A 27976-nucleotide genomic window follows, 5' to 3' on the forward strand; every position below is an offset into this window, starting at 1 on the left:
CCTGTCTCAAAAAAAATACAAAAATTAGCCAGGCATGATAGTGCATGCCTGTAATCCCAGCTACTCAGGAGGCTGAGGCAGGAGAATTGCTTGAACCTGGGGTACAGAGGTTGCAGTGAGCCAAGATCGCACCATTGCACTCCAGCCTGAGTGACAGAGCTAGACTCCATCAAAAAAAAAAAAAAAAAAGGAAGGAAGGAAGGAAGGAAAGAAAGAGAAAGACAGAAAGACAGACAGACAGACAGAAAGAAAGAAAGAAAGAAAGAAAGAAAGAAAGAAAGAAAGAAAGAAGGAAAGAAGGAAAGAAGGAAAGAAGGAAAGAAGGAAAGAAAGAAAGAAGGAAAGAAAGAAGATGCTATGAATATTTACATGTAAGTCTTTATGTGGATATATATTTTAATTTTCTTGGGTATATCTCAGAGTAGAATCACTGGGTCATATGGTAAAACTATGTTTAGCATTTTAAGAAACTGGAAAACTGTTGTCACAATGGCATTTTACAATTCCACCAACAATGTATGAGGACTCCAGTTTCTTCACATTCTCCCCTGCACTTGTCCATCTTGTGCTGCTATAAAGCAAGCTTGTCCAACCTGCAGCCCAACACAAATTCATAAACTTTCTTAAAACATTATAAGAATTTTGCAATTTTTTTTTTAGCTCATCAGCTATCATTAGTGTTAGTGTATTTTATATGGGGCCCAAGACAATTCTTCCAATATGGCCCAGGGAAGCCAAATGATTGGACACCCCTGCTAAAAAGGAATACCCAAGTCTGGGTAGTCTATAAAGAACATGGCTCATGATTCTGCAGGCTGTACAAGCATGCTGCCAGCGTCTGCTCAGCTTCTGGTGAGGCCCTGAGAAGCTTACAATCATGGCAGAAGGCAAGGGGGAGCCAGCATATCACATGGTGAGAAAGAGAGTGGGGTGGCAGTGGGGGAGGTCCCAGACTCTTTTAAACAATTAGATCTCAAGGTAACTCATTACCATGGGGAGTGTACCAAGCCATTAATGAGGGATCCACCCCCATGACCCAAATACCTCCCACCAGGCCCCACCTCCAACACTGGAGACCACATTTCAACATAATTGGAGGGGACAAATATCCAAATTATACCACCCCCCAACACTTGTTAGTGGCTTCTTATTACAGACAACATTCCCTGGGGCACAAAGTGTCGGTGGCATCTCATTGTGTTTTAATTTACATTTCTCTAATATCTAACGAGGTTTACATGTGCTTATTGAGCTTTGTTTTTTTTTTTGTTTTTGTTTTTGTTTTTTTTTGAGACAGAGTCTCACTCTGTTGCCAGGCTGTAGTGCAGTGGTACTATCTTGGCTCACTGCAACCTCCGCCTCATGGGTTCAAGCGATTCTCCTGCCTCAGCCTCCTGAGTAGCTGGGATTACAGGCGCATACCACCATGCCCGGCTGATTTTTGTATTTTTAGTAGACACAGGGTTTCACCATGTTGTCCAGGCTGGTCTCGAACTCCTGACTTCGTGATCCACCCGCCTCGGCCTCCCAAAGTGCTGGGGTTACAGGCGTGAGCCACCGCGCCCGGCCTTTTGTTTTTTTTTTTTTTTTTTTTTTGAGATGGAGTCTCACTCTATCACCAAGGCTGGAGTACAATGGCGCGATCTTGGCTCACTGCAACGTCCGCCTCCTGGGTTCAAGCAATTCTCCTGCCTCAGCCTCCCAAGGAACTGGGATTACAGGTGCACACCTATTTCAAGTAAAACTATGATCAAAATAAATGTGCATGCCTTTTCTATTAATCTGCCTTTTGTCAGTGATTTTCAGCAAACTTTCAGAGGGCAATGGGGAAGTTTTCCCTTCGCCTCTACATCCCAAACCAAATTTATACTTATACCTCTTATATTTAAGTCAATGATCTTTCTTGATTTTTATGTATGATGAGAAATGACTAAACTTATATTTTGTACGTGAGCATATCCAACTATTCCAGCACCATATGATGAAAAAACTATCCTTTCCCCACGCTGAATTGTCTTGGCACATCTGTCAAAAATCCATTGATAATGGACTCAGGTGATCCTCCCGTCTCAGCCTCCCAAGTAGCTGGGACTACAGAGGTCACTTGCACCCATGCGGTGGCTCATACCTATAATCCCAGCACTTTGAGAGGTTGAGGCAGGAGGATTGCTTGAGCCCAGGAGTTCGAGACCGTGCCCAGCTAATTTGAACTTTCATATACAGTCATGCACCATGACATTTCAGTCAATGACAGACTGCATATACAACAATGGTCCCATAAGATTATAATACTGAAAGGCCAGTATGGTGGCTCATGCCCGTAATCCCAGCACTTTGGGAGGCTGAGGAGGGCAGATCATGAGGTCAGGAGTTCAAGACCAGCTTGGCCAACATAGTGAAACCCCATCTCTACTAAAAATACAAAAAAAAAAAAAACTATTAGCTGGGAATGGTGGCAGGCACCTGTAGTCCCAACTACTTGGGAGGCTGAGGCAAGAGAATCGCTTGAACCTGGGAGACAGAGGTTGCAGTGAGCCGAGATCACGCCACTGCACTCCAGCCTGGGTGACAGAGTGAGGCTCTATCTCCAAAAAAAAAAAAAAAAAAAAAAGATGACAATACTGTATCTTTACTACACTTTTTCTATGCTTAGATACACAAACACTTACCACTGTGTTACAACTTGTTACAACTGCCTGCAGTATTCACTATATTCACTATAATAGCATGCTGTACAGGTCTGTAACCTAGGAGTAATAGGCAACACCATATAGCCTAGGTGTGTAGTAGGCTATACCATTTTGGTTTGTGTAAGTACACTCAATGATGTTCACACCATGAAATTGCCTAATAATGCATTTCTCAGAACCTCTCCCCATCATTAAGGGACACATGACTGTATTTTCTTTGGTTAAATGTCAATGCATATATTTTTTAGACAAATTTATTGAGATATATTTCACGTACCATATGATTCACCCATTTCAAGTGTACAAGGCTTTTTGTATATGCAGAAATGTAAATCACCACACCACATCACTACTAAGTCAATTTTAAAACATTTCATCACCCAAAAAAGAAACCCAGAACCCATACCCACTACCAATTACTCCCCATCCCGCCATCCTCCATCCCCCAATTCTTGGCAACCACCAGTCTACCTGCTGTCTCTACATATTGACCTCTTGGGGGTATTTCACATAAATGCAGTCATACAATATGTGGTCTTTTGTGACTGGTTTCTTTCATTTAGCATAATGTTTTCAAGGTAAATGCATGTTGTAGCATGTATAAGCATTTTACTTGGTTTTATTGCTGAACAGTATTCCATTGTATGGATGGACCACATTTTATTACTCCATTCACCAATTAGTGGACATTTGGATTGTTTTACTTTGCAGCTACTAGAATAATGCTTCTATGAACATCTGTGTACAAGTTTGGGGGCAGAGGAAGTTTTCATTTCTCTTTGATAGATACCTTGGAGTGGAACTTCTGAGTCATATGGTAACTGTATGTTACACCCTTTTAAACTACCAGGCTGTTCTCCAAACTGGAAGGACCATTTTACATTCTCACTAAATGTATGAGAACTCCAATTCCTGTACATCCTCACCGACACTTGTATGATCTGTTTTTATGGTTACAGCATCCTAGTAGGTGTGAAGTACATCTCATTGTGCTTTTGATTGGCATTTCCCTGATAGCTACTGATGCTGAGCATCTTGTCATGTGCTTATTAGCAATTTGCATATCTTCTTTGGAGAAATGCTTGTTCAGATCTTTGGCTCATTGTTATGGGCTGAATTCATATAACGAAGTCATAATATCCAATATCTCAGAATGTGACTGTATTTGGAGACAGGATCTTTAAAGAGATGGTTAATTAAAATGAGGTCATTCAGGTGGGTCCTAATCCAATGACTGGTGTCCATATAAGAAGAGGAGACGAGGACACAGACACGCTCAGAGGGAAGGTCATGTGAAGACACAGGGAGAAGATGCTATCCACAAACCAAGGAGAGGGGCCTCAGGAGAAACCAACCCTGCCAACAGGTAGATCTCAGACTTGTACCTTCCAGAATTGTGAGAAAATACATTTTTGTTGTTTAAGCCAGTCTATGGCATGTTGTTATGGCAGCCCTAACCAACTAATACAACTACTCTTAAAATGTCTTCGGGGTGGGCTGGGCGCGGTGGCTCACACTTGTAATCCCAGCACTTTGGGAGGCCAAGGCAGGTGGATCACGAGGTCACAAGACCAGCCTGGCCAAGATGGCGAAACCCCGTCTCTACTAAAAATACAAAAATTAGCCAGGCATGGTGACAGGCGCCTGTAATCTCAGCTACTCAGGAGGCCAAGGCCGAGGCCGAGAATTGCTTGAACCCGGGGGGCAGAGGTTGCAGTGAGTCAAGATCGTCTTTGGGGGGTTTTTATTATTATTTTAAGACAGGCTCTGGCTCTGTCACCCAGGCTGGAGTACAGTGGTGAGAACATGGCTCACTGAAGCCTTGACCACCTGGGCTCAAGCAATCCTCTCACCTCACCTTTCTAAGTAGCTGGGACTAAAGTCCCTGCCACCACACCCCACACCTAGCTAAATATTTTTTTCTTTATTTCTACTTATTTTTGTAGAGATGGCAGGGGGATGTCTCATTATGTTGCCTAGTCTGGTCTCAAACTCCTGGACTCAAGCCATCCTCCCATCTAAGCCTCTCAAAGTGCTGGGATTACAGTCATCAGCCACCACTCCCAGCAAAATGTCTTTTTATTACCGAGTTGTAAGGGTTCTTTATATATTCAAGATACAAGTCCCATATCAGATAAATGATTTGCAAATATTTGCTGCCACTCTATGGGCCATCTTTTCACTTCCTTGATCATGCAAATCTTTTAACTATTTTTAAACTGTCTAGCTTAATAATAATAACAATAATTGTGGCTGAGCACGGTGGTTCACACCTGTAATCCCAGCACTTTGGGAGACTGAGGCGGGTGTATCACCTGAGGTCAGGAGTTCAAGACCAGCCTGGTCAATACGGCGAAAACCCATCTTTACTAAAAATACGAAAATTAGCCGGGCGTGGTGGCACGCACCTGTAATCTCAGCTACTCAGGAGCCTGAGCCAGGAGAATTGCTTGAACCTGGAAGGCAGAAGTTGCAGTGAGCTGAGATCGCGCCACTTCACTCCAGCCTGGGGGACACAGCAAGACTCTGTCTCAAAAATATAATAATAGTAATAATTGTGTTGTTAGAGTTCTTTATATATTGTTGGATACAATCCTATACTAAATATATGATTTGTAAATATTTTCTCCCAGTCTGTGACTTTCTAAATGGTGTCTTTTGAAATGCAAGTGATTTTAATTTGAATAGTCTAATTTATCAGTTTCTTTTTTTCTTTATCACTTTTACTTTTGATGTTATATCTAAGAATTGATTGTCTAGTAGGGTCTCAGAAAATGATACCCAAAACTGAAGGCCACAGAAGCAGCTCCGACTTTCTCTTAACCTTTCTGCCTCTGGCCCCTCATTCTCTCCTTAGGCTAGCCATAGAAATTAGAATCCTTCTTCCCCCACAGGTCTAGAAACCAGAACCCCTTTTCTCCAAAGCCAGCAATAAAACCTAAAAATATATCTCTAACTTTCCCATACCTTTCTGTATAAAAACAGGCCATAAAAAAAATTATCTGACTTACCTTGTTTAACTGTATGTCCTAAGACCCCTCATTCCAGAGAGGATCCTGCCTCAGAGGCAGAAGGAAGGAAAGCATGTTTAGAGAGGCCATGAACAATCTAGACAGACAGGCCCTGCTGGGTTTCCCCTTTCCCCACTTAGTCTATCAGTATCGGATCACACTCTTCTCATCCCATCAGATTTCTACACGGCTGTACATATTTTGTTGAACCTGAGCAAAAAAAACGGGCCCTATCCCCTGTATCTCTGAGTCTTCCTGCTGAAGGCTCCTATTTCAAGTAAAACTATGATCAAATAAATGTGCATGCCTTTTCTATTAATCTGCCTTTTGTCAGTGATGTTCAGCAAACTTTCAGAGGGCAATGGGGAAGTTTTTCCTTCGCCTCTACATCCTAAACCAAATATATATATATATATAGTATAACTTACCTCTTCTACTTAGGTCAATGATCTTTCTTGATTTTTATGTATGATGAGAAATGACTAAACTTATCTTTTTTTGAGGATAAAACTTATCCTTATATATATAAGGATATATATGTTTATATATCCTATATATAATATATAAGTTTATATATCCTTATATATAAGATATATAAACATACATCCTATATATATATATCTTATATATAAGGATATATAAACTTATATGTTATATATAGGATATATGTTTATACATATCCTTATATATATTAGGATATATATATAAACTTATATATATATATCCTAAACTTATATATTTTTACATGAGGATACCCAATTATTCCAGCACCATTTGTGGAAAAAACTGTCCTTTCCCCACACTGAATTTGCCTTGGCACATCTGTCAAAAATCCATTGCTAACGGGCTCAGGTGATCCTCCCATCTCAGCCTCCCAAGTAGCTGGCACTACAGAAATCATTTGAGTCCATTTAAAAAAAAAATCCACTGATGATGGGCACGGTGGCCCACACCTGTAATCCTAGCACTTTGGGAGGCTGAGACAGGAGGATTGCTTGAGCCCAGGAGTTTGAGACTAGCCTGATCAACATAGGGAGACCCCATCTCTATAAAATATTTTAAAATTCGCCGGTGTTGTGTCACACATCTGTAGTCCCACCTACTCAGGAGGCTGAGGTGGGAGGATCACTTGAGCCTGGGAGGTCGAGGCTGCAGTGAGCCATGATCTTACCACTGCACTCCAGCCTGGGCAACAGAGTGAGAACCTGTCTGAAAAAAAAAATCCACTGGCCAAAAACATAAGGGTTTATTTCTAGAATCTCTATTCTGTTTGATGGGTCTATATGTCTACTTTTATGCCATGGCCATACTGTCTTGATTAATGTAGAAGCTGTGACATTGTGAAATATATAATTGGTCTTCAACCTCATTTCCTAGCATACAACTCCTAAAACCCTTAGAAACACCAAAGTAATGTCTTAGTGTATGTTAATGCATTGACAGCCCCCCAGCTTCAGGATGGGGCTGTCACCATAAAGACCAAGGGAGAATTACAGGGTTGGGACTTTCAGGCCCACCTCCTCTGGAAAGGGTTGAGGGGCTAAAGGTTGATCACCAACCAATGGTTTAATCAATCATGCCTATGTAATGAAGCCTCTGTAATAACCTAAAGGACAGGGTTCAAAGAGTTTCCAGATAGCAAAACCTATGCAGGTTCTGGAGGGTGGCACACTCCAGGAGGGCATGAAAGCTCCATACCTCTTCCCACATGCCTCACCCTAGGCACCTCCTCATCACTTTCCTTTGTAATATCCTTAAGAATAAACCAGTAAATGTAAGTAGGTGTTGCCCCAAGTTCTGTGAGCTGCTCTAGCAAATTAATTGTGTGGTGACAGCAGTTATATAAATGGAACCCAAAGAGGTGATTGTGGGGGCCCGAACTTGAGAAGTTCGGGTGGGTCAGAAGTTCTGGAGACCAGGGCTTACCTCCAGAATGCCTCCAGATGCACCTAGCATCTGAGAGGGTGTAGGCAGTCTTACAGGGTTGAGCCCTCAACCTGTGGGATCTGACACTATCTGTCAGACAGGAAAAATCCCCACACATTTGGTCGCAGAAGTCTTCTGTGTTGTCATCGTGGTGTGACAACAGACGGAAGTTTGTTTTTTCCCCTTAGTAGTTGTATAGTAAGCTCTGAAACTGGGATTAATTTTGATCTTTGTTCTTTTTCAAGATTGTTTTGACCATTCTCAATTCTTCTTTTAGTATAAATTGCAGAATCAGTTTGTCAATTCTTCAGAACAATCCTGCTGCAAATGTGATAGGTGCTGCATTGAAACTATAAATCAATTTGAAGAGTTTTGCAATCTTAAAATATTGAGCTTCAACTTCATTAATGCAGAGTGTCCCTATATTTATTTAGATTTTTTAAAATTTCTTTCCGGAATGGTTGTTTTCAGTGTACAAGTCTCACATTTATTTCGTTAAATTTATCTCAAATATTTTATTATTGCTATGGTTTGAATTTGTTCCCCCAAAATCATGTGTTGGAAACTTATTCCCAATGCAAGTTTGGGGAGGTGGGGCCTAATGAGAGATGATAAGGCCATGTGGGTGCAGTGAACGGATTAATGCTGTTAGCATGGCAGTGGGTTTGTTATAAAAGGAGGAAATCCCCTTTACTTTCACTTTCCCTTTCTCTCTCTCTCACCCTCTCACCTTCCACCATGGATGAAATAGTGAGAAGTCCCTCACTAGATGCCAGAAACTTAATACTGGACTTCCTACCTTCCAGAAATGTGAGCTCCAGTTTATCAATTTTTTTCTGCATGGATTATGGTTTTTGTGTTATGTCTAAGAATTCTGTACCTAACCCAGATCATGAAGATTTTCTCCTGTCTGCTTCTAAAATTTTTACAGGTTTGTACTCTACTTTGAGCTCTATCATCCCTTCTGAGTTAATCTATGTGTGAAGTGTGAAGTATAGGTCAAAGATCATTTTTAACACGTGGCTAAATGCTCCAATACCATTTGTTGAAAATGGTCTTGGATTTCTCTTTATCTATTGAATTGTTTTTGCACCCACGTTTAAAATTTTTTAACTAGTCATATTTCTGTGGGTCCATTCTTGACTATTTTGATCCACTTATGTATATTTCTATATCTCCACCAATATTACAGTCTTAGAGTCTTAAATCTTTAGAGTCTTAAATTGTGTAAACCGAGTCAAAGTTTTTCCTAGTTTTGTGAAAACTTGTTTTAGCTATTCCAGTTCCTTTGCCTTGGATAACACTTTAGAATCCACTTGTCTACATCTACAAAACAATCCTTCCAGGATTTTGACTGATATTTTGTTAAATCTAAAGATCAATTTATGGAGAACTGACATCTTGACTATAGTGAAATCTTCCCATCCATGAATATGACATGTCTCTCCATTTATTTAGGTCTTTTATTTCTTTCATCAGCATTTTATAGTTCTCAGTGTACAGGTCCTACGCATGTTTTGATTTATACCTAAGGATTTCATTATTTTATGAACTATTGCAAATGACACTGTTTTTAATCTCAGCTTTCAGTTGTACATTGCTAGTGTGTAGAAACAATGTGTGTGACCTTGGATCCTATAATCTTGCTAAACTCACTTATTAGTTCTTGGATTTTTTTTTCTTTTTCAAACAGAGTCTTGCTCTGTCGCCCGAGCTAGAGTGCAGTGGCACAAATCTCAGCCCACTGCAACCTCCACCTTCTGGGTTCAAGCAATTCTCCTGCCTCAGCCTCCCGAGTAGCTGGGATTACAGGCATGCACTTTAATGCCTGGTTAATTTTTGTAATTTTATTCAGATGGGGTTTCACCGTGTTGCCCAGGCTGGTCTGAACTCCTGGCCTCACGTGATCCAGCTGCCTCGGTCTCCCAAAGTGCTGGGAGTACAGGTGTTGAGCCACCACGCCTGGCCGGTTTTTGCTTTTTATAGCTTCCTTTGTATGTTCTACATATCCAATCATGTCCTTTGTAAACAGAGACAGTTACAGTCTTTCCTTTACAATCTGTAAGCTTTTTATTTCCTTTTCTCGATTTATTGCACTGGCCAGGATTGCCAGTCCTATGTTAAACAAGAGTAGTGACAGCAGATATCCTAACCTTGTTTTCATCTTATAGGAAAAATATTCAGTCTTTCACCATTAAGTATGAGGTTAACTATAGGTTTTTCATAGTTGGCCTTTATGGGGTTGAGGAACTACCCTTCTACTAGCTTGCCAAGAACTTGTATCATGAATGGATACTGTATGTTGTCAAATGCTTTTGCTGCATCAATTGGTATGATCAGGTAGTTTTTCCTCTTTGGCCGTTAATCTTCTTTAACGTAGATTACATGGATTGATTTCCAAACACTGAACCAGCCTTAACCTCATTTGATCATGATTCTATATTATTATTTCCATATATTGCTAGATTTTATTAGCTAATACTCTATTCAGGATTTTTGCTTCTATGCTTATAAGGAATATTGGTCAGCTTTCTTTTATTGTCTTGTCCCATTTTGAATAAACACCCTATTCTTTTAAATGAAAACTTCTTAAATGAAATACATTACCAAAAATGCCACAATTATCATTACCATTGTGAAATATTTTATTTGTTTTCATATGTTAAAGTAGGTTTCCTCAATAAGACAAACCAGTACCCAAGCTTTGTTCATGGTGTTTGACAGCAGGCAAAACCACTGGCCCCTCTTGAGCCTTGTGCACAGGATATAGATCATGGTGGAGCACGTTCTTTTGAGATCTTTAATCAATTCTGTAAGAGATCTCTCATATATATATGAGAAATTTTTTATTTTATATCTTTATGCAGAATTTTAATTTTATATTTTTTAAAAATATAGGAGAAATATATGTATATACACCTGTACATATGTATGTGTGCATGTATATATGTATACATACTATATACTTTTTTAAAAAACAGAAATGAATATCACTAACACAGCACCAGCTAACATTTACCTTGCACTTTGCATCTGGTATTCAGCTAAGCACTTTACAACTTTACCTCCTTTAAACAAAACTAGGTTTTTTTTATCTGTACATAGTAGACGATTCAACAGGCTATATAACTAGCCAGCGTGGTTTCACAAAATATATTAAGGGGTAAGCTGCATCTTGCACCCTGACTCCAAAGATTATACTTCTAAACTGCTGCCATAAGCTTTCAGATACTGTTCTGTAACCTATTTCTTCATCCAACATATCCACTTTATCCTTTTTAATGGTTGTATCATATGCCATGGCAGATCATATTCTCCAAAATTGTTGCAATAATATATTCCATCGAATATACTTTTCTGGCAAAGTGACTCTGATACTCCTCCGAAAAAGTATGGTCTATGTTCCCTCCCCTTTGAGTTTGGACAGGCTTGACTATGGAGAAAGAGATGCCAAATTTTTTGTTATTGTTGTTGTTTCTTTGTTTGAGACAAGGTCTCACTCCAGTTGCCCAGACTGGAGTGCAGTGGCGCAATCTTGGCTCACTGTAACCTCTGCCTCCCAGGCTCAAGCAATCCTCCCACCTCAGCCTCCCCAGCACCACAGGCACTGTATGTCCCAAAGGCACGTGCCACAGACCTGGCTAATTTTTTTGTAGAGACTGGGTTTCACCCAGTTGCCCAGACTGGACTTGAACTCCTGGCCCCAAGAAATCCACCCACCTCAGCCTCCAAAGTGCTGGGATTGCAAGCATGAGGCACCACACCCAGCCGAGATGCTGTTATTTCTGATGCTACATCACAACAGGCAATAACAGTTTCTCTGCCTGACGCTCCAGAACCCAGGCACCAAGCTGAGGAGGCCTATGCAGCCACATAAAAAGGTCACATGTAGGTGTTCATATGCAACTGCCCTAGCTGAAGTCCCAGCCAACAGCATCAACCACCCAATTTGTGATGGAGCCTTCAGTTGTGTTGTCTGATAGAAACATGTGAACCATACATGTAGGCCGCATACGTAAATGGAAATTTTCTAGTACTCACATTAAAAGTCAATTTTAATACATTTAGTTTAACCTATCTAAAATACAGTCAATATAAAAAACATTAAGATAGTTTAGTTTCTTCTTTTATACAAAGTCTTTGAAATCTGATGCACATTTTATACTTACAGTCGTATTTTCAATCAACACACTAGTCTCCATTCAGACTGCCTCACTTCAACTGCTCAGTAGCCACCTGTGGCTACCATAGTGTGGCCACTTCAGATGACTCCACTGACCAACTGTCGATTCCAACCTTGAATTTTCCCAACTGAAACCCCAGACATCATGGGGTTACAAAGCTGTTCTGCTGTGCCCTTTCTGAATCCTTGACTCACAAAATCTGTGAGCATAAATACTGACAACTAAGTGTGTGATGGTTTATTATACATCTGTAGTAACTGGGATGCTAGCCTATGAGAGTTTTGTAACTTATTTAAACATTTCCCTACTTAGATGTTTCTCCCACATCTTTCCAGGATATTAGTGTAACCAATGGTGATGAGCAATACAAGCTCTGTAAGTTAGTCAAATTATTTCCTTAAATGTTTGAGGGTGGCATTTCTGGGTCAATGAGAACATACATTTGATTTACATTAATGTTGCCAAACTGTTATCCAAAGCAGCTTAACCAGTTCTTACTAACAATCATCTATGTGTGTGCAACTGTGTTTCTTTTGATTAAATCTGGCCCTTTTCAGTCATGAGTTGAATACTTAGATCCTTTCTATTTCATAACATTCTTTAAGTTTGCTTTATTTCTTTTACATTTTGAACTATATATGTGATATATTTTTATCATAAAATATTCAGGTAATGCATTGACTATACAAAAGAAGTACTATACCATTATTCTTTACTTTGGATCTTTTTCAACTTAATGTTATAGACAGCTCTCCCTGTCAGCTCATAAAAGTCTAACTCACCAAATGTTAATTAATTAAAGGACTGTCTTTTAATTAAATATTGAGCGACTACATGGTAGTCCAAAGACTGCATGTATCTTAATTTAAACATTCCCCTGATGACAGACATTACAGTGACTCCAGCTCTTCATTACTACAACACTGTGCTTTTTAATTAGATTTTAAATAGAAATGGTAGGTCAAAGGGTCAAAGTTCGTAGGCATAATCATTTATATTTCTTTTTCTGACAATTGTACATTCATATCCAAGACCATTTCTCCCCTGGAATTTTATATTTATGTATTTTAAGGACTCTCTAGATATTCTAAGTGTTATCTGTTAAATATGATGATGGTAATATTTTCTCCAAGTCCAGCACTTTGTATTTTAATACTGAGAAGCCTCTAGCTGCAGAAACTAAAAGCTTTTAGTCTCTGTGTGGCATTTGTCTTGTTTTTATGATTTCTGAGTTTTCTCATATTGGAAGATAACTACAGTAAGTTACAGAAGACACATGAATGATGCTTGATTAAATATTTCATTTCAAAGAACACAGCCAAAGTCAAAATTTCCCTTCATCATACTAATATAGGTCAAGTACCCCTCATCTGAAATACGTGAGACCAGAAGTATTTAGAATTTCAGACTTTTTTGGACTTTGCAATATCTGCACGCACAAAATAAGAAATCTTGAGGATGCATTTTAACTGCAACCCATCACATAAGGTCTGTTGTGGAATTTTGCACCTGTTGGTGCTCAGAAAAGTTTTGGATTTTGGAGCACTTCAGATTTCAGATTTTCCGATTATGGATGCTCAACCTATTCTACATCCTCCTCAAAGATAACTGCTGTTAGCTGAGTGTGGTGGCACATGCCTGCAGCCCCAGCTACTCCAGAGACTGAAGTGGGAAGGTTGTTCAAGCCCGAGTTCAAAACTACAGTGAGCTATGATCACATGGCACTCCAGCCTGGGTGACAGAGTAAGAGCTAGTCTCTTAAAAAAAAAGAGAGAGAGAGAGACAGAGAGAGATAACTGCTGTTAAGATTGGTCTTTATTTTTCCAGGTCTTCTTGAATGTATATAATATAGATTTCCTGCAACTTGCTTCTTTAACTTAACAAGGTATCATGGGTATATTTTTACTGTCATATTTTTTTACTTAGAGATAGAGTCTTGCTATGTTGCCCAGGCTGGAATGCCGTGGCTATTCACACGCACAATCACAGTGCATTACAGACTCAAACTCCTGGGCTTAAGCAATCCTCCTGTCTCAGCCTCCCAAGCAACTGGAACTACAGGCATATGCCACCATGCCTGGATTTGTACAGTATTTACAGCTCCACCTCATTCTTTTCAATTAGCACGCAGTATGCTATAACTACTTCCGTACTGACATACATTTAGCTCATTCAAATATTTCACTAGTACAAACCTCACAATGAATATCCTCACAAGTGAGACATTCTCTCAGAAGTACACAGAGTATTTCTGTTAAATGCATAATTTATTTAATGTCTCCTCTATGACAGTCAGAAGGAATAAACTACTCTGCACAATTTGCCACACTAACTACATTTCATGGCTCTTTCTTTGTTATGAATTTTCCTATGTTGTTTAAGGGCTGAACTTTGGGGAAAAGCTTTCCCACATTCATTACATTTATAAGGTTTTTCCCCAGTATGGAGTCTCTGATGTTCAACAAGGCCTGAGCTGTGCCGAAAGGCTTTCCCACATTTCTTACAGTGATAGGGTTTTTCTCCAGTATGAATTCTCTGATGTCCAGTAAGGGTTGAGCTCTTTGTAAAGGCCTTCCCACAGTCACGACACTGATAGGGTTTATTTCCACTATGAGTTTTCTGATGACCAGCAAAGGATGAGCTATACCTGAAAGATTTTCCACATTTACTGCAGTGATAGGGTTTCTCTCCAGTATGCATTCTTTGGTGACTAATAAGAGTTGAGCTCTTCCTAAAGGCTTTTCCACATTCATTACACTGATATGGCTTCTCACCAGTATGGATTTTCTGATGTTCCAACACAGTTGAGTTATCCCTGAAAGCTCTCCCACACTCGTTACATTTAAAAGGCTTCTCTCCACTGTGTATTCTTTCATGACGAGTAAGGGCTGCATTCTGAGCGAAGGCTTTCCCACAGTCATTACATTTGTAGGGTTTCTGGCCAGTATGAATTCTCTGATGACTTAAAAGGATTGAGTTCTTTCTGAAAGTTTTTCCACATTCAATGCATTTGTGGGGTTTCTCCCTAGAATGAATTCTCTGATGGTGGATAAACGTTGAGTGCTTCTTCAGGAACTTCCCACATTCAACACATCTATAAGGCTGTTTGCCTGCATGAACCTTATGGTGATTTAAAAGGGATGAACTGTTCATAAAGGCGATGCCACATTCTTTACACTTATGTGGTTTCTCACTGGTATGATTTCTCTGGTGGCTAATGAAGGACGAATTGTATTTGAAGACTTTCCCACATTCCTTGCACTTATAATTCTTCTCTGTGGAGCTTCTGCCCTCCCAGTCCAGGCCTTTTTCCGTCATGACACTTTTCCTTCGCTCTCCCAGAACAGATCCTGCAGAAGTGCTTTGCTTTAGGGCTGACATCTTTGTTTCAAACCAGTAATCCTGGACTGAAAGAAAATTTAAAAAATTCAAACGTTCTTTATGTCGAAATGCTGAAAGTGAGAGTTGTGCAAGGACTTGAATAATGTTCTATGCTACATAACTAAAGGTTATGAAAAATTATTAATGTGTCCCACTTGTGATTCTTGCTGAGAAAAGATGGCCAGGCTAAGGGCAGGAGAAGTATGATTTTAAAGAAAAGAAAAGAATCTGTACTATAAACATTGCATTTAAAGAATGCAGTGGGCACCTAAGAAGTTGCAAAGTTAGGAAGACAACACAGGAAACAGCTAAAAAAGAAAAAAGACAATGTCAGAATAAATACAAAATTGAGGAGAAAGACCAGAGTCACAAAGAAAGCTGTAATTACTACTAGGACAGATTTCTGCAGGTGGTATTTTTTAGAACATTATGATGTCATCAAGAACTTGAGAAAAATATTTCTCTGTGAGGATTTAACAGTGAACCAATATTTAATTGCTCAGAAGAAAAAAGAAAATAGAAAAAATATTCAAAGAACAAAAATAGTTCTCAGGACAGTAAGATTTTGCTATAAACTAAATTTTTAACATATCTAAAAAACAACATACTTATGCCAGGCACGGTGGCTCATGCCTGTAATCCCAGCACTTTGGGAGATCAAGGCGGGTGGATTACTTGAGATCAGGAGTTCAAGACCAGCCTGGCCAGCGTGGTGAAACCCTGTCTCTACTAAAAATGCAAAAATTAGCCTGGTGGCACATGCCTTTAATCCCAGCTACTCGGGAGGTTGAGGCAGGAGAATTGCTTGAACCTGGAGGCAGAAGTTGCAGTGAGCTGAGATAGTGCACTGCACTCCAGCCTGGTGACAGAGCAAGACTTTGTCTCAAAAAAAAAAAAAAAAAAAAAACACACACACACACACACAATCAATGGGTATACTATGTGAATTTTCTCTAGCTTTTTACAAAGTACAGACACAAGACCCCAGACAGACAGAGCAAAATGATTCAGACAAAACGTTCTGAAAACTAATAGAGACAAACTTGTAGTAAAATTAACAATCACCAACCAATTGTTTCACTAAATGCACTTTTCTTACAAACATAAGTTGTATCTATCTATACCTAAAGATATATACACATACATATATTTATATGTATTTATACTTAGTAGTCTAGGGAGAAATTCCATACAACAGATATTAGAGCTAAGACTTATCATTTCAAGGAAATGCAAGTTGAAGGTGAAGCCCAGTCAGAAACAGCCCCGATTCTTCCAATGGTCTTTGATGGGATATGTGTTTAATGTATTATGATCAAACTAGAGAATATTTCAAGATACTCATTGTCAAGCTGGCAACATGAAGACACATATGGGTACTTGTTCTATGACAAAGGTGGTCTTGCAAAGCAGTGAGGAAGAGGAGGCTCTGCATTAGCACATTTCAGGAGAAGAAAATAAATATAAACCCTACCTCATATGATGCACAAAAATCCATTCTAAGAGGATGGTGAATGCAAACAAAAAAAAAAACAAATAATAAAGCTTCTAGAAATTAACACAGAAGAATATCGTCGTGATCTTGGGATAAGAAAAAATATTAAAATCACAAAAATAATAAATAAATAATTGTTAATAATATATAATTTAAAATAAGCATTTTAAATAAAGCATGACACAAAAAAGCATTGACAAAGAAGAAAGAGATTGATCAACTGGAAGAACTCGGCTGGGCACGGTGGCTCATGCCTATAATCCCAGCACTTTGGGAGGCTGAGGCAGGAGGATGGCTTGAGGCCAGGAAGTCCAGACCCACCTGGGCAACATAGCAAGTCTCCATCTCGAAAAAAAAAAAAAAACATGTTTTAATTAGCTGAGCATGGTGGCATGTGTCTGTAGTCCTAGCTATTCAGGAAGCTGAGACAGGGTTGTTTGAGCCCCGAAAAAGGAATAACTGCTATTCATCAAGACCATTAACAGTCAGTAACAATACAGAGAGGGATGGTACAATACATGTAATCAGTAACAGGCTCTTGAAATAGCTACCCAATCAGAGATGCTCTATAAGGACCAATAAATACTCTAAAAGTTTTTTTTTTTTTTTTTTTTTTTTNGAGGCTCTGAGAACTGGAATAACCTGCCCACAGTAGAACCACTGAGAAAGAGAGGCTCTGCTCCCAGACCCGAGTCCAGTGTCTGACCCCATGCTCACAGCATGCTGCTTAGCTCAGAGCAGCAGAAACCCAGACCCAAGCAGATATTCTGAAACCTGCAGGCAGTGATGGCTTTGGTCTCTAGCACCACCATTCACTAGCTATTGTTAAAGCAAACTAAATATGGCCTGAGAAGAACTCCATCCTTCTTTTTTGACATGGAGTCTCACTCTGTCACCCAGGCTGGAGTGCAGTGGCACAATCTCAGCTCACCACAACCTCCACCTCCCAGGTTCAAGCAATTCTCCTGTCTTAGCTCCCCAAGTAGCTGGGACTACAGGCATGTGTCACCACACCCAGCTAATTTTTTGTATTTTTAGTAGAGACAGGGCTTCACCATGTTGGCCAGGCTGGTCTCGAACTCCTGACCTCAGGTGATCCGCCCACCTCAGCCTCCCAAAGTGCTGGGATTACAGGCATGAAGCACTGTGTCCAGCCCTAAAATGTCTTTAACCTCATTAGATATAGAGACATGGATATGAAAACCACAACGAGGCACACTGCGCATCCACCAGAATGACTAACTTCACAAGACTGACCACAGGAAGTACTAGCCAGGACATGGAACAAGGAGTGCTCTCACACACTGATGAAGGAGTATAACTGGGTACAAAACTCTGGAAGATTATTTGACATTATATACTAAAGCTGAATACATGCCCAACAGAAATGTAGCCACATAAGAACCAAAAAATAATTTATAAGAATGTTTACAGCACTTCTAATAGCCAAAAGCTGGAAAATGGCATATATGCATCTGAATATAAGACAGAAACTGAGGTAGAGTCACACAATGAGACATTCTACAGCAGTGATTTTCCAAGCATGGGCTCCAGCCCCGCAGCACCAGCATCAGCATGCCTGAGAACCTGCTGAATAAAGAACTCTGCAGGGGGCCCCACAACTGTACTGCAGCATGCATTCTGAGGCACGCTAGAGTTTTCAGAAGCACGGATCCACAGCAAAGAAATAAATAAAAATGATGAATGAATTTGAAAAAATGTTATGCATAAGCCAGACAAAAAATTATATGTACTATATGATTCCATTCACATAAAGTTAAAAACAGGCAAAAATAAACTACAGTGTTAGTTCAAGGGGAGGAGAATGGGTAATAATTGGGAGGAATTATGATGTGATTTACTCAGGTATTGCCAAAGTTCTATTTTTTAACCTAAGTTTTGGTTACATGGGTATTGAGTTTTAAAATACTAATTTGGGCTGTACACATATTTTATCAGCTTTTCTAAATATGCGTTAATTTTTTTAAAGACTTTAAGAAAGAAAAGGAGAGTCTAGCTTATAAATATCTTAGTACTTCAATCACAGAAATCAAAACACAAATTGCAAAATAACTAAAAAATAATGACAACTCTACATATTGTAACCTACTGAATATAACTAAAACATTACACAGACAAAGTTTAAGGCTTTAAATATTTACATTACATCAATAAGAAAGAAGAAAAATCAATTAATGAATAACTAAAATGCTTAGGAAAAAGTAAATAAACCCAAGGAAAGCAAAAGGGAAAAGGAACTTAAGATTCAAAACACAGAAAACAGTAACACTAATACATACCCCCAAATGCTCTTCTTCAAAAAGTAAAACAGAGCTAATAAAGGGGAAATAGGAAAACATAAGAAATGGGAAAAAGACAAAGTAGGAAATCAGGGAAAATAACCAAAGATGCAGAGGATATTACTAAAAGAGTTATAAAAAGCTACTTTGTTCAACACAAATAACTTACAACCTTGAACTACTCCATACTTTTTAGGAAATTATAAATTACTAAAACTGTTTCCTAGAGAGAGAAAATCTATTTGGACAAGTCACTATTGACAACACTGTCAAAAAAATACCCCCAATTCCTCCCCTCTGCTCCCATCACAATAAATAAGCAAAAACGGGACAAAGGACCCAAACCTCTAGGGAACAGCTATCATGCCAGTTAAACTAGACTAAAGGATAAAAATATGAAAGACCAAAAAATGTTTTATGAAAGTATTACAAAATTAAAGTCAAAGCCCAATGAAAATGAGCAGATGAAAAAGAAAATGTAAATACATTTAAGTCTCAGTGCAAAAATTTAAATAAAAGATTAGCAAATGGAATCATCTACTGTCATATTCAGAGAATGATATAATGTGTCATGGCCAAGATAACTGAGAATAAAATCTACCACAGAAACAGATCAAAATGGAAAAGACAGATATTTCCACATATCTTGAAAGAGCATTTAATAAAATTCAGCAATCATGCTTGATTTAAAAAACTAAAATTTCTTAACAAAACATATGAACGAAATACTTCCTTTAAATAACAATGTATGTGTATCCCAACTCAATAGCCAGCTTAAATGAGAAGCCCAGACACAATGCAAAGATGCAAAGATAAGCATATCCATCATTACCTTTGTTAATATAAAGTTGATATAAAACAAACTTTTTTAAAAAAAATCTGTGATATATATGATATACAATTAATTTCCTGAATGTATAAAGAAGCCTTCACATTGACAATTTTTATTGTCCAACAATCTAACAGTAAATGGGCAAAGGACTGGAACAGGCAGTTCTCAGGAAAAATAAATACAAGGGTTGCTGAAAATGTTGAAACACGCTAAATCACGCTCCTGATAAGAAAAAGGCAAATTAAAATTACAATAAAATACTTTCACCTCTCAGACTGGCAAGGATCAAAGCATATAAGACACTGTTGACAAGCGATGATAAAAGTGGCACTCATATGTTGTCATTAGGAGTATAAACATGTACTATCTCTATGAATAGTGGAAATACCCACCAAATTTGGTGGATTTTAAAATTTTAACCTTTAACAATTCTTATAGGAATTCATTCTACAGATTTACTTGTACACAAGAGAATTGATGTGTATGAGGATAATCACTGCAACACTGGTCAGATCATTATGTCCACTAAAGAGAACTGATTACATAAATTATAGGACATCCATAAAGTGGAAGACTATGCAGGCATTAAAAAGAAAGATAAGCTGGCATGGCGGCGCACACCTGTAATCCCAATACTTTGGGAAACTGAGGGAAGAGGACAGCTTGAGGCCACGAGTTCCAGACCAGCCTGGACAAAATAGCGAGATCTCATCTCTACAAAAAAAATTTTAAGAATAAATACATAAATAAAATTAAAAATAAAAAAAATTAGCCAGGTGTGGTGGCATGCTCCTGTGGTCCCAGCTACTCAGGAGGCTGAGGCAGGAGGATCGCTTGAGCCCAGGAAGTCAAGGCTGCAGTGAGCCATGATCAAGCCACTGTACTTCAGTCCAGGAAACAGAGTGAGACTCTGTTTCCAAAAGAAAGAAAGAGAGAGAGAGGAGAGACAGAGAGAAGATCTAAACAATATAGTTATGTCAAATGACTTCTATGACATAAATGCCAAACTAACAGGCAAAAGAGTGTGCTACCATGTGCTTAAAGAATTCATGGATACTCTCACAAAGTACACCTCACATACGCAAATCTCCACAAGAAACTGATACAGGGATCCCGCCTCTGGGGAGGGGAACTGAGTGATGAGAAAGGTATGTGAAGGAGACTGCATACCATTTGAACCATCTGAATGTGGTACCATAAGCATGTCTAACAACTAACAGAAAGGAAAGTATATACACAAAAAAAATAAATAAATAAACAAAATACTGAATGGTTGTGAAGTCTTTGTAGAAAGATTTACTAGTCCTCTAAGCAGATGAAAGAAATATTAGGGGAAACACTGCTTGTTTTCATTACCTTTAAGTTTTAAACATTCTATTTCAAATAACAACCAAAATTAAAACAGAAAGAACAGAGAATAAAGAAGACTGAGTGACTTTTATTACTATATAAAGAATCTACACAAGAATTTGTAGGGAAATGTTAAACATAGTAAGAATAGAAGGAATTACTTCAAAAGCATCCCACCCACAACCAGCAAAGACCTAGGTTAAGCAAGACTATGTATTACTGGTATTTTACATGAAATACAGTTATAAACATTCTCCTGAAGATGACAGAGGCAAAATGACAATTCGAGTTTTAGAAGAAGAAATACTGGCAGGATAAATATTTTAGGTGAGAGAAATATTCAGGCTTAGAAATTTAGAAATGGCCGGGCGCGGTGGCTCAAGCCTGTAATCCCAGCACTTTGGGAGGCCGAGGAGGGCGGATCACGAGGTCAGGAGATCGAGACCATCCTGGCTAACACGGTGAAACCCCGTCTCTACTAAAAATACAAAAAATTAGCCGGGCGTGGTGGTGCGCGCCTGTAGTCCCAGCTACTTGGAGGCTGAGGCAGGAGAATGGCGTGAACCTGGGAGGCGGAGCTTGCAGTGAGCCAAGATCGCGCCACTGCACTCCAACCTGGGTAACACAGCGAGACTCCGTTTCAAAAAAAAAAAAAAAAAAAAGAAATTTAGAAATGAACTATGGCACAGAGAAAGTGACATAGAGAAACATACACAAAGCATACACAGAAAAAAATGGGAGCCAAGAGCAAAGGACAGTAGAAAAGAGAAATAAAAGAAGATCCGTAAGAAAAGGAAAGAAAATGCTTCCCCAACAATGTGTTCGCCAAAAATCGCAATTACCTGAGAGCTAGAAAACCATGCTTACATTTGGAATCTGCGACTACCACCGGGAAGTGGTATATAGTGAGTTAGCAAGCTTCCATGAGAGAGTGGGTAAGGAATGGAAAATGAACAGGGGCCAGGCGTGGTGGCTCACACCTGTAATCCCAGCACTTTGAGAGGCCAAGGTGGAAGGATCACTTGAGGCCAGGAGTTCGAGACCAGCCGTGACTAATATAGCGAGACTCCATCTCTACATAAAATAAAAATTTAAAAATTAGGCAAGCATGGTGGTGCACACCTGTAGTCCCAGCTACTCCTACTAAGGAGTCTGAGGCAGGAAGATGGCTTGAGTCCAGAGTTTGAGTTTGCAGTAAGCTATGATTACATTCCAGCCTGGGCAACAGGGCAAGACTCTGTCTCAAAAAATATAAAAAAAAGAAAATGGACCAGAAGTAGAAAGAAACAAAAGACAGCCTGGTGAATGCCTGGAAAGAGAGAGAGAAAAATCACATAAAGAGCTTGAGGATTTCAGAGGGCTGGGAGATGGCACAGATGGGCCTGAGGCCCTCAGGAAGGGAGCAGCCCTGCCAAGTACAGAAAGACTGGGGAGAAGAGCAGCCAGCCACTTGACAGGAGGATGATATCAAAAGAGGAAACTAGTGCCCTTCTGCACCGACAGGGCACTCAGAGAGGAGCTTTCCACTCAGGAGCCCCCGTACTGTTCCGTGTGCTCCACTGCTGCTGGGATGTTTCCCACCCACTCACCTGCACGTGTGCCTGATGGAGCCTCTCGCACCTCCATCCAGGGCTCTGCCCCTTCCTCCAACTGAGTGATTAGTTTTGGTTTGGAAGAGAGAAGCCCTGTTCATAAAGAAAAAGGATCTTAGAAGAAGAAAAAAAAATGAATGAAAAGGAATGTGATGGTAGTTACAAGCACAAGCAGTCACTCCAGACCTCAGTGTCAACTTGAGCATCTGCAAGGAGCACGGACAGGTCAGAGAGGCCTCGAGGGTGGCACCCAGGATGTCCAACTCATGGAGTAAAGCAAATGAAGGGGGCAAAGTCAATTAGAAAACCAGGTCCTCCTGGAGGACGAGAAACTCCTATTTTGGGAGGCAGATGAATCGTGACACAGAAACGTTCCAGAACTGGGCTAGTTGGTACCACAAAGCTACCCATCTTAACTCTGTATGGCTCTGACCTTTCTTGAGGGGTGGAAGGGGCATAAACTCCAGCCTCTAAGCCCACACTTAAGAAAAACAAAACAAAAAGCACATCATTTAAGATTTTTTTCAATACCCCAAACCATTCACCCTGTGAAAACACAAAGTTGCCCAGCAGACCAATCTTGAGTCAAGGAGAAAGTCATCCTCACCCACAGACACCAGATTCCCATAGTTCTCCAGCATCACATCCCTGTACAGGGCCCGCTGAGCAGCATCCAGGTGTCTCCACTCAATCCGGGTAAAGGCCACAGCCACATCCCCAAATGTCAGCGGTCCCTGCAAAACCAAACCCAATTCTGGTCATCCAGGAACCCCTGAGGGAAGCATCCCAAGAGAAGGAAGCAAGGTGGTCAAAGCCAGCTTCTGACAGTTCCAACGGTGCTCATGGAAACGAACAAGTAAAAGCTGAGGCCTAGGGGGAGGTGTGACTCCTCCCTCAAGCGTGTTCTTCCTGCATGCCTGTCCTGCTTCCTCCTCCATGCCTGGCCTCTGCTCACCCCACCCTTCATGTCACCTGGTCAAAAAGGTCTCTCTCTCCACCCCATCCTCTGCCACTCTGTCTTGAAACCCACTTCATTTTTCTTCACAGGATTTCTCACCACCTGGCAGGAGAGGTTTGCACTGACTGTAAGCATCCTCTCTAATGTGAGCTCCAGGGGGACAGTGTGGGTCACTGCTGCCTCCCAGTCAAAAACACTGCCTGACACAGAAGTGTTCAGGCTTTGTTCCATCAACAAATGAATAGAAACTTTGAAAAGACATGGAAAGTGATTAGCTTTATCCGAAAATTTACAGGGAGTATGATCTAACTCTGGGGCAGAATATTTTTAAAAAAGAAAAAAAAATTGCTTTTCATAACAGTAACAACTTACTATGTACCAGCCACGGTACTAAACCCTGAGATATATATCATCTCTCTAACTTTCTGCCATAACTATATAAAGTAAAATCTATTTGGTAGCTAAAGACACAAAGGTTCAGAGAGTTGGAAGAACTTGCTCAAGGTCCCAGGGCTGGTGGAAGACACAGTATAAAAGGAAGCTATAAAAAGTAGGAATGAAACTAGAACAAATTGGAATGGTTATGAAATATTAAAAGAAAAAAAGAGTAGGCCTTAAAAATATGCAAAAGGTGTTTCAAATGAAATTACTTGACTTGTTAGAACAGTAGAAATGTAGCTAATCTTTAATTTTTAAAATTTTATTTACTTGTATAATAGATACTCAAATGTTTATCACTTCCTTTCAAAATACCAACTATTTAATCAGTTTCTCAAAATCCTTCAAAACCTAGTTTTCTCCAGGATAAAGGCAAACTCCAGTCTGGGATTCTAGACCATGAATGTTTCCAATTTTCTCAGGCCAGTTTGTTCATGGTTCCGCCATAATGACCTCATTCAGGCAGCGCTTTCCCCTAGTATCCTCTGCGATTATGCATCTCATTTATATAATTCAGGAAGAACTAAGGCGCCCACTACTCCACCCTCCCACCCCACCACACACTAAAGGTCAAGAGAGTACTGCTATCACCCTATGTCTTTATGGCCTACGTCTTTATATGCTAATGTGTATTTTTTTATCATCTGCCAGTTTGCAAAGTACTTTTCTGTTTCTAGCACTCTAGAAAACATGGGTAGCAAGAATCTACTTGGTGAATGACTACCTAATGGGTAGAGAGGACGGAAATAGTGGGACCCATCCAGGATTGGTTCGGGTAGCTTGGTCCACACACAGGGCAGGGCATCGTCTGGGCAAGAGGCATAAGCCCCACCTAGCTGAAACACGTGGCTTCTCAAGAAATGGAAAAATCAAACTTGCCTGGATCTGGGCTCTTGGAGCCATCTGTCTCCTGAACTGTTCTCCCAGGCAAGGGCAGAGAATCCTGCGTAAGTCAATCTGGGAAAGAAGAGAGGAAATATGAGGAAGTCCCTCCGTGCCCTAGCCTAGCTAGAATCTGCCCTCTGCACCAGGCCCCCGCCCGCCCGTTCCCTCCACAGGTGGGCAGACAGGTCCAGGTGGGTACGCTCGGGAAGAAAGGAAAGGGAACGGCTGCTGGGATCCGTCCTGGACTGCAGTCAGCTCCACGCCAAGCACTTTTGGCAGCACGGGGGGACGGCCTTGTCAGTGGCCCAATCTGTCTGCCAGGGCGCAAGCCTGGAGCGCTCTGTGATGCACCAGTCTCGGGCGGTCGCTCCACATGGCTCAGCCACTGCGGGTAGGCCCTGCCCACCGCCGCCGTCCCCTCCCACCCCGGCTCGCCCCTCGACCCGCCCCTGGGAAAGGCGGGGAGCACCCGCCGGGGCCCGAGGCTTCGGGGACCCAGCCTGGTGGCGGCCGCTGACAAACCAAACCTAGCCGGCAGGGCTGCGGAGCTGCACACCCAGAGAGACAGCGACCACGCCACGCTGTCCAGACAGTAGCGACTACCTAGCCGCCGGTGCAGCTCTCGCCCCCCACGTCGGGGCGGCCCGGACGGGAAGCGGAAGTGGCTGCGGCCGCGGAGGCCTCTGGGAAACGTAGTCTGGGTCGCTCGGGAGTCTTAGGGGCTCCATCCGCAGAGCAGGTTGGCATCACCTGGGAATCTTTGAAAAGTGAAGGTGCGGGAGGTGGAGAGCGGCTGATCGCAGTTGGGAGGTGGTACATTATGACTGACATGCAAAATCTGGTAGAAAAATTGGACAGGGCAGTGGGCTGCCTGGAGGCAGTATCCCATACCTCTGACATGCACCGTGGTTATGGAGACAGTCCTTCAAAAGCAGGAACAGCTCCATATGCGCAGGCATTTGACTCGCTTGCCTGTTCTGTGGCAGAGTACTTGAAGATCAGTAAAGAGATTGGGGGAGACGTGCAGAAAGATGCGGAGATGGTCCACACAGGTTTGAAGTTGAAGTGAACTCTCTTGGTTACAGCTTCTCAGTGTCAACAGCCGGCAGCTTTCTGATTTGTTGGCACCCATCTCAGAACAGATCAAAGAAGTGATAACCTTTCGGGAGAAGAACCGAGGCAGCAAGTTGTTTAATCACCTGTCAGCTGTCAGCGAAATTATCTAGGCCCTGGGTTGGGTGGCTATGGCTCCCAATCCTGGCCCTTATGTGAAAGAAATGAATCATGCTGCCGTGTTTTATACAAACCGAGTCCTTAAAGAGTACAAAGATGTGGATAAGCAGCATGTAGACTGGGTCAAAGCTTATTTAAGTATATGGACAGAGCTGCAGGCTTACATTAAGGAGTTCCATACCACCGGACTAGCCTGGAGCAAAACGGGGCCTGTGGCAAAAGAACTGAGTGGACTGCCATCTGGACCCTCTGCTGGATCAGCTACTCCTCCCCCACCACCAGGCCCCCCTCCTCTGCTAGTCTCTATCAGTTCAGGCTCAGATGAGTCCACTTCCCTCTCAGCACTGTTTGTGCAGATTAATCAGGGGAAGAGCATCACACATGCCCTGAAACATGTATCTGATGACATGAAGATTCACAAGAACCCTACCCTGAAGGCTCAGAGTGGTCCAGTATGCAGTGTCCCCAAGCCATTCTCTGCACCTAAACCCCAAACCAGCCACAAAGAAAGAGCCAGCTGTACTTGAACTGGAGGGCAAGAAGCGGAGAGTGGAAAATCAGGAAAATGTTTCCAACCTGGTGATTGATGACACAGAGCTGAAACACGCAGCTTACATATACAAGTGTGTCAACACAACATTGCAAATCAAGGGCAAAATTAACTCCATTACAGTAGATAACTGTAAGAAATTTGGTCTGGTATTCGATGATATAGTGGGCATTGTGGAGATAATCAACAGTAGGTGCTGAGACCAGCTTGGTCAGGGAGACCCTAACCCAGTGGCGCTAGAGGAAGTAAAGACACACACACCGAAATATAAAGGTGTGAAGTGGGAAATCAGGGGTCTCACAGCCTTCAGAACTGAAAGCCCCGAACAGAGATTTGCCCACATATTTATTAAGAGCAAACCAGTCATTAGTATTGTTTCTATAGATATTAAATTAACTAAAAGTATCCCTTATGGGAAATGAAGGGATGGGCCGAATTAAAGGAATAGGTTAGGCTAGTTAACTGCAGCAGGAACACACTCTTTAAGACACAGATCACTCATGCTTTTGTTTGTGGCTTAAGAATGCCTTTAAGCTGTTTTCCACCCCGGGCAGGCCAGGTGTTCCCTGCCCTCATTCCTGTAAACCCACAACCTTCCAGCATGGGCGTTAGGGCCATTATGATCATATCACAGTGCTGCAGAGATTTTGTTTATGGCCAGTTTGGGGGCCAGTTTATGGCCAGATTTGGGGGGGCTTGCTCCCAACAAGTAGGGATGTCAAAGTTTAGGTAATGAGTAAAGTGCCAACCATTTCAATCAACAAAACAGACGGCTGCCATGCTTACCTGAGCAAGAATTCTCTGGATTGTGAAATAGTCAGTGCCAAATCTTCTGAGATGAACGTCCTCATTCCTACAATAGGCAGTGACTTTAATGAATTCCCCGTTCCTGAGCAGTTCAAGACCCTCTGGAATGGGCAGAAGTCAGTCACCACAGTGACAGAAATTGCTGGATAAGCAAAGTGCCACTGGGTTCTTTGCCCTCCCTTCATACATTGGGATAAATTTGTATCAAGACGGTTCTTTTCTAGATTTCCTCTACCTTTCTGCTCTTAAAACTGCTTCTCTGCTCTGAGAAGCACAGCTACCTGCCTTCACTGAATTATACCTCAGGCTGAGATTTGCGGTGGGATAGCAGGTCAGGTGATCTT

The 27976-nt window shown here is 41.0% G+C and overlaps 1 protein-coding gene and 1 pseudogene across 6 annotated transcripts; one reads left to right on the forward strand and one right to left on the reverse strand.

Moving 5' to 3' along the window:
- Positions 1-13608: 13608 nt before the first annotated feature.
- Positions 13609-25706, reverse strand: ZNF485 (zinc finger protein 485). 6 transcript variants are annotated; one of them, XM_017849038.1, is made up of 5 exons: positions 25570-25706; positions 25037-25114; positions 23369-23495; positions 22759-22854; positions 13609-15218 (listed from the first exon to the last, which is right to left on the reverse strand). In XM_017849038.1, exons 2-5 carry the CDS (start codon positions 25058-25060, stop codon positions 14140-14142), a joined length of 1326 nt encoding a protein of 441 aa, XP_017704527.1. In that variant the 5' UTR covers positions 25061-25114; positions 25570-25706; the 3' UTR covers positions 13609-14139. The 6 variants fall into 6 exon arrangements, with proteins under 6 accessions (XP_017704527.1, XP_017704525.1, XP_017704528.1 ...); XM_017849036.1 differs by having other exon boundaries at positions 25565-25706; XM_017849039.1 differs by having other exon boundaries at positions 25646-25692.
- A 150-nt stretch (positions 25707-25856) lies between these two features.
- On the forward strand, positions 25857-27942 carry LOC108513319 (adenylyl cyclase-associated protein 1-like; annotated as a pseudogene).
- Positions 27943-27976: the final 34 nt, after the last annotated feature.

The sequence above is a fragment of the Rhinopithecus bieti genome, unplaced genomic scaffold (genome assembly GCF_001698545.2).
Source record: "Rhinopithecus bieti isolate Rb0 unplaced genomic scaffold, ASM169854v2 scaffold_32096, whole genome shotgun sequence".
Lineage (NCBI taxonomy): Eukaryota > Metazoa > Chordata > Mammalia > Primates > Cercopithecidae > Rhinopithecus > Rhinopithecus bieti.

Excerpts from the sequence above, each read along its gene's own strand:
- ZNF485 (XM_017849038.1), bottom strand. The coding sequence starts at position 25,060 with ATGGCTCCAAGAGCCCAGATCCAG. Across the intron at positions 22,855-23,368 it reads TGGGAATCTGGTGTCTGTGG|GGCTTCTCTCTTCCAAACCA; the intron begins GTGAGGATGACT and ends CTTTATGAACAG. Across the intron at positions 15,219-22,758 it reads TCCATCAGGCACACGTGCAG|TCCAGGATTACTGGTTTGAA; the intron begins GTGAGTGGGTGG and ends ATTTTCTTTCAG.